Consider the following 11426-nt stretch of genomic DNA (forward strand, 5'->3'; position numbering starts at 1 on the left):
CCCCTCCCCAAAGGCGGGTATGGGACTAAAGTTCCATCCCTCTAATCATATGGTTCTCCTGGAAACCAGTCCCTAACCTTTGGTGCTTTCCAGAAGTCACTATGGTGAATAACAAGACACCTTTATGGATATCATCACTTTGAAAATCCCAGGGGTTTTAGGAGCTCAGTACCAGAAATGGGGACAAAGAACAAATGTATATCTTTTTGTAAATCACAGTATCACAGTAGACCTAATTCTTGGGCTCAGGCAAGGAACACAGCTGAAAAGAGGAGGAGCCAGGATTCAAAGCCATGGCTGTCCATGCACTCTTGTGCCAGCCTGCCCAGGGCACACTAACAGCCTGCTGGGAGAACTGAAGCAATACCTCAGTCTAATGATCTAATGCCACAAACGTACACTGAGAACCTAATGCGTGACAGGCATACAATGTTTGTGCAAAACGCTGAGAAGTAAAGAAAATGGAGAAGCTCCCCTTCCCTCAAAGCTGACAAGCCTTAGGGTGGCAGTTATTTAAACACTTGACGATGGTGTGATGCAATGTACACACTCAACCAGACCACGCATCTTCACTGAGCACCTTCTCGATGTTTCTAGGGACTGCGACTACGTCAGTGAACAAGACAGCATAATAACATCATGCCCACACAGAGCTGACTTTACGGTACGGGAATAGAAAAGCACAACGTGCAGTGCGAGTTGATGATAAGTGTTATGGGGAAAAACAAAGAGGGACAGATTTATAAGATGCTGGGGTCCAACCCCAGCAGGTCCAGGGGTCCCCAAAGGTGTGGACGGAGTCGGCGAAGAAGGAATGACATGGAGACAGCCTTCAGTTGATCAGCAGCCTAGTCAGGACCTCTAGCCAGGATCTCCAGCCAAAGTTCTGGTCGGAGTTCTGGTTAGGAACTGATCAGGATCTGATGTTTATTGTCTTGTTACATCTATATTTATACCAGCCGATTTTAATCCTGTCAATTTCTATTACAAAGGTTAGGGCGTTTCTTATCTCCATTCTAGGGACTGCGACTACGTCAGTGAACAAGACAGCATAATAACATCATGCCCACACAGAGCTGACTTTACGGTATGGGAATAGAAAAGCACAATGTGCAGTGCGAGTTGGTGATAAGTGTTATGGGGGAAAACAAAGAGGGACAGATTTATAAGGGAGAAGGTACCATCTTAAATATGCACCAATTTCAAATGGTCCCCATGGCTCTATTAGGATGCCGTGGGGCAAAGTGTCACAGAGAACAAGGGTGTGAGAGGACAGAGAAGTGGGAGCTGGGTGGGTCGGGGTAAGAGGGTGCGGGGTCGTGGAAAGTCTCCAGGATGAGTTGAGCGCTGAGCAAGGTGTCCCCTTCCCTTCGCTTCCTTTGCAGGAACGTGCCTCCTGACTGTCCACGCTGCAGGGCATGAGTCAGCGCTGCTGACTTCACACAGCCTTTCCAGCAAATGCCTGTGTCTCTCCACGTTGCCCAAACCTTTGAGTCGCCTCCCAATGTTACAAACTTATGTGATTATGTCAGCCTTTCCTGAGTCATGAAGGTCAATGGCAACTTTAAGGAGTTTATTTAAATTATAAAAGAAACACAATCACAGTATAAAATATGAAAAATAGACCCTGGCCGGTTAGATCAGTTGTCAAATGGAGTATTTTTCCGATACGCCAAGATTGTGGGTTCGATCTCCAGTCAGGGCACATACAAGAAACAACCAATGAATGCATAAATAAGTGCAACAAAGAGATGTTTCTCTCTTTCTCTCTCCCTTCCTCTCTCTAAAATCAACAAATAAATTTTAAAAATAAATAAAAGACTCTCCTTTTTAAAAATATAAAAAATATCAGGAAATATAAAGGTTTCCAATATTATCTCTGTTCACATTTTGGTACATTTTTTGCCAGAGTTGTTTAACATAACTAGGATCACTTTGCATCCATATAATTTTGTATCCTGCTCTCATTATTTTTACTAAATATATCATTTTTAATTCTACATATGCATTTTCTGCTTTAAAAGAATTCTTTACAGCCATGGCACGTTTGGCTCAGTGGATAGAGCATCGGCCTACAGACTAAAAGGTCCTAGGTTCAATTCCAGTAGGTCGTGTGCAGGAGGCAGCTGATCAATAATTCCCTCTCATCCTTGATGTTTCTCTCTCTCTCTCTCCCCCTCTCCCTTCCTCTCTGAAATCAATAAAAATATATTTTTTAAATTCTGCACAGACATCAATTTAATGGCTACATAATATTCTACTCTACTGATGCACTACACTTTATTAACCATTTCCCAACTGTCAAGCATTTAAATTTCCAAGTTTTCATCAATATAAATTTCCCTGCAAGTAACTTTATGCAGCAGGTATTTCAAGTAATTCCCTCAATAGATTCCAAGAAGGAGAATTGTGGGAAGCTGGGAATGCGTCAGAGCAGTCACTGCCCGGTGGGCTGCAGGCCACCCAGACTTACTCACTGCACTGGCTGCGGAGGCAGCCACAGAAGCTGGTCACCTCTAGCCACCTTTATGCTCTTGAAGGCAAATGGTTGTAGAAGCAACATATTTACCTGCTGTCAGAATCCGAGGCGATTTCCTTTCTCCCTCCGAAGCGGATCTGGCACTGCACAGAAAAAGAAGCCGCTGAGGTCAGCTGTTGGGATGGGACACTCAACTGTCACAAAACAGTCCACACAGGCCCTCAGGCTCTGCCAGGGACACGGGGCCAGAAACGCTGGGTGCCGAGTCAGTGTGTCCCTTTGTCCTGGGTGTCAGCCCAAGACATAAGACAGTGGACACCAGCCTTCCAGCCGCCACTTCAAGGAAGTCCTTATCTCCCTCCCACTTGTACAGAGTGAGCCTTGTGGGAAAACAATGCTAAGAGGAAAACAGAAGCACACAGCTTTTGCACATTATCTAGGAAACTTTATGTGTCAGCAGCTGGCTGTCCATAACACAGGGCTCTTAAGAGGCAATAATTAAAACTTCCACAAATCTGCAATGATGGTTCCCTTTTGACAGGGCCCAAGCTTGTTATGAATGACTAGAAAATTATGACGGTACAAATCACCCTTCAGCCCTGCCCAGGTGGCTCAGTTGGTTGGAGCGTTGTGCTGTACACCAAAAAATTGTGTGTTCAATTCCCGGTCAGGGCACATACTTAGGTTTCAGGTTCAATCCCTGGTCGTGGCATGTACAGGAGGCAACTGATCAATATGTCTCTCTCACATCGATGTTTCCCCCCACCCCTGCTCTCTCTTTCTCTTCCTCTCTCTAAAATCAATAAAAACATATCCTTAGGTGAGAATAAAAAAAAAAATTATGCTCCAAACAAGTCGTCTAGTTGTGCTAAGTGACAATTTTCCCAGGGTGGGTACAAACAAAAGCAAACTGTTCTCCTTTTAGGGGTTGTATCCCCTCCCTAACCTCAGGGAAAAATCCCCACCTGGGGAAACAACCTTTCTTGGAGAGGTGACCTTGGTTAAAACACATGGTGCTAAGGAGAGCAAACATATTAAGAACAATATGCTATATATGCCAGGCCTGGTGGCAGAAACAAAGATGTTTCTTTCCTGCAGCGACTGTGTCAAGCAGCAAGGATGGACCGGCTTCCGGCAATAAGGGAGAAGGTACCACCTTAAATATGCACCAGTTTCAAATGGTCCCCACGGCTCTATTAGGATGCCGTGGGGCAAAGTGTCACAGAGAACAAGGGTGTGAGAGGACAGAGGAGAGAAGTGGGAGCTGGGTGGGTTGGGGTAAGAGGGTGCGGGATGTGGAAAGTCTCCAGGATGAGATGAGCGCTGAGCAAGGCGTCCCCTTCCCTTAGCTTCCTTTGCAGGAACGTGCCTCCTGACTGTCCACGCTGCAGGGCATGAGTCAGCGCTGCTGACTTGACACAGCCTTTCCAGCAAATGCCTGTGTCTCTCCACGTTGCCCAAACCTTTGAGTCGCCTCCCAATGTTACAAACTTATGTGATTATGTCAGCCTTTCCTGAGTCATGAAGGTCAATGGCAACTTTAAGGAGTTTATTTAAATTATAAAAGAAACACAATCACAGTATAAAATATGAAAAATAGACCCTGGCCGGTTAGATCAGTTGTCAAATGGAGTATTTTTCCGATACGCCAAGATTGTGGGTTCGATCTCCAGTCAGGGCACATACAAGAAACAACCAATGAATGCATAAATAAGTGCAACAAAGAGATGTTTCTCTCTTTCTCTCTCCCTTCCTCTCTCTAAAATCAACAAATAAATTTTAAAAATAAATAAAAGACTCTCCTTTTTAAAAATATAAAAAATATCAGGAAATATAAAGGTTTCCAATATTATCTCTGTTCACATTTTGGTACATTTTTTGCCAGAGTTGTTTAACATAACTAGGATCACTTTGCATCCATATAATTTTGTATCCTGCTCTCATTATTTTTACTAAATATATCATTTTTAATTCTACATATGCATTTTCTCCTTTAAAAGAATTCTGTACAACCATGGCACGTTTGGCTCAGTGGATAGAGCATTGGCCTACAGACTAAAAGGTCCTAGGTTCAATTCCAGTAGGTGGTGTGCAGGAGGCAGCTGATCAATAATTCCCTTTCATCCTTGATGTTTCTCCCTCTCTCTCTCTCTCTCTCTCTCTCCCTCTCCCTTCCTCTCTGAAATCAATAAAAATATTTTTTTAAATTCTGCACAGACATCAATTAATGGCTACATAATATTCTACTCTACTGATGCACTACACTTTATTAACCATTTCCCAACTGTCAAGCATTTAAATTTCCAAGTTTTCATCAATATAAATTTCCCTGCAAGTAACTTTATGCAGCAGGTATTTCAAGTAATTCCCTCAATAGATTCCAAGAAGGAGAATTGTGGGAAGCTGGGAATGCGTCAGAGCAGCACTGCCCAGACGGGCTGCAGGCCACCCAGACTTACTCACTGCACTGGCTGCGGAGGCAGCCACAGGAGCTGGTCACCTCTAGCCACCTTTATGCTCTTGAAGGCAAATGGTTGTAGAAGCAACATATTTACCTGCTGTCAGAATCCGAGGCGATTTCCTTTCTCCCTCCGAAGCGGATCTGGCACTGCACAGAAAAAGAAGCCGCTGAGGTCAGCTGTTGGGATGGGACACTCAACTGTCACAAAACAGTCCACACAGGCCCTCAGGCTCTGCCAGGGACATGGGGCCAGAAACGCTGGGTGCCGAGTCAGTGTGTCCCTTTGTCCTGGGTGTCAGCCCAAGACATAAGACAGTGGACACCAGCCTTCCAGCCGCCACTTAAAGGAAGTCCTTATCTCCCTCCCACTTGTACAGAGTGAGCCTTGTGGGAAAACAATGCTAAGAGGAAAACAGAAGCACACAGCTTTTGCACATTATCTAGGAAACTTTATGTGTCAGCAGCTGGCTGTCCATAACACAGGGCTCTTAATAGGCAATAATTAAAACTTCCACAAATCTGCAATGATGGTTCCCTTTTGACAGGGCCCAAGGTTGTTATGAATGACTAGAAAATTATGACAGTACAAATCACCCTTCAGCCCTGGCCAGGTGGCTCAGTTGGTTGGAGCGTTGTGCTGTACACCAAAAAATTGTGTGTTCAATTCCCGGTCAGGGCACATACTTAGGTTTCAGGTTCAATCCCTGGTCGTGGCATGTACAGGAGGCAACTGATCAATATGTCTCTCTCACATCGATGTTTCCCCCCACCCCTGCTCTCTCTTTCTCTTCCTCTCTCTAAAATCAATAAAAACATATCCTTAGGTGAGAATAAAAAAAAAAATTATGCTCCAAACAAGTCGTCTAGTTGTGCTAAGTGACAATTTTCCCAGGGTGGGTACAAACAAAAGCAAACTGTTCTCCTTTTTTTTTTTTTAATTGCAATAAAATATAGAAAACATAAAATCACCAGTTTAACCATTTCTAGTTATACAATTCAATTCACAATATTGTGCACCCATCACCACTATCCACTCTTCTCTTTTAAAGAGTAGCAGGCTTACAAGATTCCTGAACTTATTATATATATATTTTAAATGATACATTTGTCAAAACTTATAGAACTTTGCACTCAAAATTGGTTTATCTTATTGTATGAAAATTATACCTCAATAAAGTTGATCTTTAAAAGGTATACATGTACAACACTTTCGTTCCCCCCAAATAATACCACCAATCATGGCAGATCTGGGCATAAGCTCCAATTTATTTACCCTAACCCTAACCCTAACTACTACACTTAAAGTGGTTCCACTTGCCTCCTCATTTTCTTGTCATATTTTATTTTCTTTTTTTAAATATATTTTTATTGATTTCAGAGAGAAAGGGAGAGAGAGATAGAAACAACAATGATGCAGAGAATCATTAACCGGCTGCCTCCTGCACACTCCCTACTGGGGATCAAACCCGCAACCCAGGCATGTGCCCTTGACCAGAATCAAACCCAGGACCCTTCAGTCCGCAGGCCGACGCTCTACACATGGAGCCAAACTGGCTAGTGCTTCTTGTCATATTTTCCATTTCTGGAGCAAAGAAAGAAGAAACAAATACGTGTGCTCTGAATTGACAGTGGACCAAGAGCTGGCCAGGCCTTTCCCTACTTAATAAATGCAATTCGCTCAACAGCCCTGTGGAGATCAGTGAGCAGATTACGGAGGAGGATGCCCAGAGAGGCTAGATGAATTGCCCAAGCACACACAGCTGGGAAGAAATGAAACTGGCCTTTGACTCAGCTACACTTGAGCCTGTGTTGTTTGCACTGTATCAGGACACCTCCAAGTTTGGGCAGATGGTGAAGTCTCTGAGCTCACCTAACACCTAACACAATCAACACGTAACACACACCTTTAATAAAGTGTTTATCTCCTATCTCCCTATACTGATTTCACACAGCATGTGATTGCATGCATATGATTGTCAGTCGCCCCTTCTGAAATGTGAGCTACCCAGAATTCCCAGGGCTGGATCCCAGCTCTGCTTGCTACTTATTGACTGTGACACCTTAAGCAAGTTATTGGGCCTTTCTGAGCTTCAGTTTCTTTATCCATAAAATGGAAATAATTGTAGGAACTACCTCACAGGGTGGCTGGAAGGATTAAATGTAAAGCACTTAGCAGAGAGCCCAGCACATGTTGAATGTGCAATAAATGATGCATGTGGTACATGCAGACAAACAAACTTAAGCCAGCTTATGTCAAAGCTCACTTCCCACCCAGCCAAAAACCAGGCATCAAAATAGCATCAACCAATCAGAGCAGAGCCCACCTGAAGGATCCACATCATCGATCCTGGGCATGGTTCATTCCTCCTCATCTCTGTTCTTATGCTCACAAAGTCCTAACCCAACCACCATGGTTGGTACCCATAAGAGTTGAAACCCACATCAACACCCTTCTCTAAGGGACATCCTTGAAGGATGAGGTCTCCGGAGGGCTTTAGAGAGGAACACCTCTGTCCCTACCTCTGATCGCCTTCCCTGCTCTCTCATTTTCTGGGGGAAACTACTGGCCTCACTATTCCAGATACCACATGAGAGTAAGTAAGTCTGTCTATATAGAAGGACAGAAATGACTTCCCCATGAATTATCTAACACTACTACTTGATCTCAAGGTCAAACATGAGCTTTCCTCTTACCTGTTTCACGGCATCCAGCAGTCGCTCCAGCAGAAATTGTCTTTTCATGTCATTATTCTGTGATCCTGAAATGCAACAAGGCTTAATTAGTTCTGTTTGACATTAGCCTTCTAGTAAGACTTTCTGACACACAGTACACAGCTGTCCCCAACTAGGATCAGCCTTCTCTTTAATAAAATCCGGACCGGCACCAATAATCTACATCATCACAATGAAGTTTGACCATTTCTCAGTCACTGTAACAGGGAAAACATCTAAACTATGGTCCCCAAATTTGAAGAATGTGTCTGGAGCAGTCTAACTCTGGGCTTCTCAACCTTGGCGCTACTGACATTTGGGCCAGATGGTGGAGGCTACCCTATGAATTGTAGGATGTCTAGCAGCATCCCTGGCCTCAATCCACTAAATACTATTAGTGTGCACATGCACACACATGTACACACGTGCACACCCTAGCTGTGGCAACAAAAAATGTCTCTAGCCCTGGCTGGTGTGGCTCAGTTGATTGAGTATCATCCCCCTGCATCGAAAAGTTGCCGGTTCGATTCCCAGTCAGGGAACATGCCTGGGTTGCAGCCTCAATTCCCAGCAGGGGACGTGCAGGGGGCAGCTGGTCGATGTACACCTCTCATACGGATGTCTCTCTGTCTCTCCCTCTCCCTTCCTCTCTCTTACACCTCTCACATGGATGTCTCTCTGTCTCTCCCTCTCCCTTCCTCTCTCTGTAAAAAGCAATAAAAAAAAATCTTACTTTAAAAAATGCCTCTAGATGCCCTCTGGGGAACAAAATTATCTCCAGTTGAGAACCAATGATCTAATTTAAAATATTGGTTTCCTGCCCTAGTTGGTTTGGCTCATGGATAGAGCATCAGCCTGCGGACTGAAAGGTCCAGGGTTTGATTCCAGTCAAGGGCACCTGCCCAGGTTGAGGGCTCAATCCCGAGTAGGGGGTGTGCAGGAGGCAGCTGATCAATGATTCTCTCTCATCATTGATGTTTCTGTGTCTGTCTCCCTCTCCCTTCCTCTCAGATATCAATAAAAATGAATTAAACACACACACACACACACACACACACACACACATATATGTTTCCTAGTATGCAGGCACTGCTTGTTGGTGGATCTCACCATTATCTCCATCATCCTTTTCCCATGCCACTGCAATACCTAATTACTCCTTTCCTAAGCCTCTCATAAGGCTGGCCTTAAGAAGTTCTACTAATGAGATGTAAGCAGAAGTGCACTGGGAGGGTTCTGGGGAAATTATGCCTTCCTGATAAAAGAAAAGATATTAATGGCTTCCTTCCTTCTTCCATCCTTTATGCTAATCATAAACACATTGGGTGGGGCCCAGCAGCATCTTGCTACCATAAAGCAACAAGCCTGGAGGGAAAGCCAAGAGAATCACAAAGACACCAGCCTTGATGTCATTTTGCTGGTGAACCAATACTAGAAATCTATTACCTCTGACACGAAGACCTCCTTTTTTTCAAAACACTGTATGTTGGGCTGTTACTTGCAGCCAAAAGCTTTCCCAACTGATACACATGGCACACACAGAACTTCCACTTAGAGAGGTCTGGGTAAGGACTCAAGTCCCAGACAGGACACTGTCAGAGCTGCATCTGATGCTCCACAGGAGGCCCAGGACTCCAACCAACAGAGACACGGCCACCTGTCATGATGCACCTCACACAGAATGCAGCTTTTGCAAAGGAGGCTCCGAGTCAGAGTTCCAAGAGCAGATGCTCCACATCGCAGGTCCTGAACTGCCACCAACTGCTTCCTCCCTGGGCAACTCCACTCGGGCTTCTCCAGGGAGCACCAGCAGGGCATCCCCTCAGAGGTGGTCAGCGATTCATCTGAGTCATCCCAGGGCCACCCGATGGATAACAACTGTGACCTTGCTGAGCACTTCCTGCATACCAGGCACTCGACTGAGTACTCTGCATGCATTATGTCACAATTTTCACCACCACCCTGCAAGCCAGGTATTAGATCCCCATACCAGAGATGGGGAAACTGGAGCTCAGAGAGGACAACAACTGTGTGCATTGGCTCATTCAGTGTTTATTAAACTTCAACTGTGCGCCCGGCAATATTCTAAGGGCTGGGGACACAGGAGTTAAGTGCTATAAAAGAGCCATTTTCTCATGGAGCAAAAATTCTATTAGGAAGAAACAAATAGGACCTAAGTAAAGACATAAATGAGATGATGTTAGAGAGTCCTACCAGGAAGAAAAACCAAATGTGCTGATGAGACAGGGAGGAAGCAAGAGGGCCATGTCAGCCACGGCAGTCACTTCCACTTAGAGAGGTCTGGGCAAGGACTCAAGTCCCAGACAGGACACTGTCAGAGCTGCATCTGATGCTCCACAGGAGGCCCAGGACTCCAACCAACAGAGACACAGCCACCTGTCATGATGCACCTCACACAGAATGCAGCTGTTGCAAAGGAGGCTCCGAGTCAGAGCTCCAAGAGCAGATGCTCCACATCACAGGTCCTGAACTGCCACCAACTGCTTCCTCCCTGGGCAACTCCACTCGGGCTTCTCCAGGGAGCACCAGCAGGGCATCCCCTCAGAGGTGGTCAGCGATTCATCTGAGTCATCCCAGGGCCACCCGATGGATAACAACTGTGACCTTGCTGAGCACTTCCTGCATACCAGGCACTCGACTGAGTACTCTGCATGCATTATGTCACAATTTTCACCACCACCCTGCAAGCCAGGTATTAGATCCCCATACCAGAGATGGGGAAACTGGAGCTCAGAGAGGACAACAACTGTGTGCATTGGCTCATTCAGTGTTTATTTAACTTCAACTGTGTGCCCAGCAATATTCTAAGGCCTGGGGACACAGGAGTTAAGTGCTATAAAAGAGCCATTTTCTCATGGAGCAAAAATTCTATTAGGAAGAAACAAATAGGACCTAAGTAAAGACATAAATGAGATGATGTTAGAGAGTCCTACCAGGAAGAAAAACCAAATGTGCTGATGAGACAGGGAGCAAGCAAGAGGACCATGTCAGCCACGGCAGTCACGGGAGGCCTCTCTGCCCAGGTGACATTGAGCAAGAAGAGGAGCAGCCATGGAAAGGTATGGGCAACCAGGGTTCCAGGCAGAGCAAACAGCCAAGGTAGAGCCCAGAAGGCAGGAACACACTTGGCTTCTGGCTTCTGGCTTTCCAGGCCCAGAAGGAAGTCTTCTGTAATGTGAGCAAAAGGCAAAAAAGGGGAAGTAAAAAGCATACAGGCAGGCAGGGGCCAATCACAAAGGGTCTCGTGGACCATGGTAACCGGTTCAGTTTTTGTTCAAATTTGAATACTAACTGGTGGAACTGTGACCTTGACTCAAGACCGTGCCCCTCAAACGCCTGAGTTAGAACTCCCACCACACAGGCCCGGAGATAAAAACAGTCATAGGTACTCTGCGGACACAGTAATACAGCTGATCCCCAAATGTTGCCACTGTTATTTTGCTGGAAGAGGTTTTGGGAAAGGACAGCCTACACATCGTTCCCACCAGACAAGAGGCCATCCTGAAATGTCACTCATGACGGAGACCCCACCCGCCCAAGGCCCTGGAACATCTCCCCTGACACCTGTGTCCATCAGTAAGTCCTGCTCTTTGTTCAGCAGGTTTAGTTTCTATTCTTCTCGAACACCAGAATAGGGAAGTCAGGCTTGCTTTCTTCCTTTTCCCAAGTACTGCACCCAACAACCCCACTTGCCCTTGGACAATGCCAGCTGGAAACCTGACAAGGCCCCCGCCCCCCCCCACCCCCGCCAAC

The 11426-nt window shown here is 45.5% G+C and overlaps 1 protein-coding gene across 1 annotated transcript in view; it reads right to left on the reverse strand.

Annotated features, from left to right (window-relative positions):
• The window catches only part of SNX29 (sorting nexin 29), a 353151-nt gene that overhangs the window by 307089 nt on the left and 34636 nt on the right, over positions 1 to 11426 (reverse strand). Inside the window, exons 5-6 of the mRNA XM_014544165.1 lie at positions 7635 to 7699; positions 5035 to 5087 (exon numbers count right to left, since the gene is read on the reverse strand). Coding sequence (XP_014399651.1) covers positions 5035 to 5087; positions 7635 to 7699 — 118 coding nt within the window. The remainder of the gene's footprint in view (positions 1 to 5034; positions 5088 to 7634; positions 7700 to 11426) is intronic.

The sequence above is a fragment of the Myotis brandtii genome, unplaced genomic scaffold (genome assembly GCF_000412655.1).
Source record: "Myotis brandtii unplaced genomic scaffold, ASM41265v1 scaffold355, whole genome shotgun sequence".
Lineage (NCBI taxonomy): Eukaryota > Metazoa > Chordata > Mammalia > Chiroptera > Vespertilionidae > Myotis > Myotis brandtii.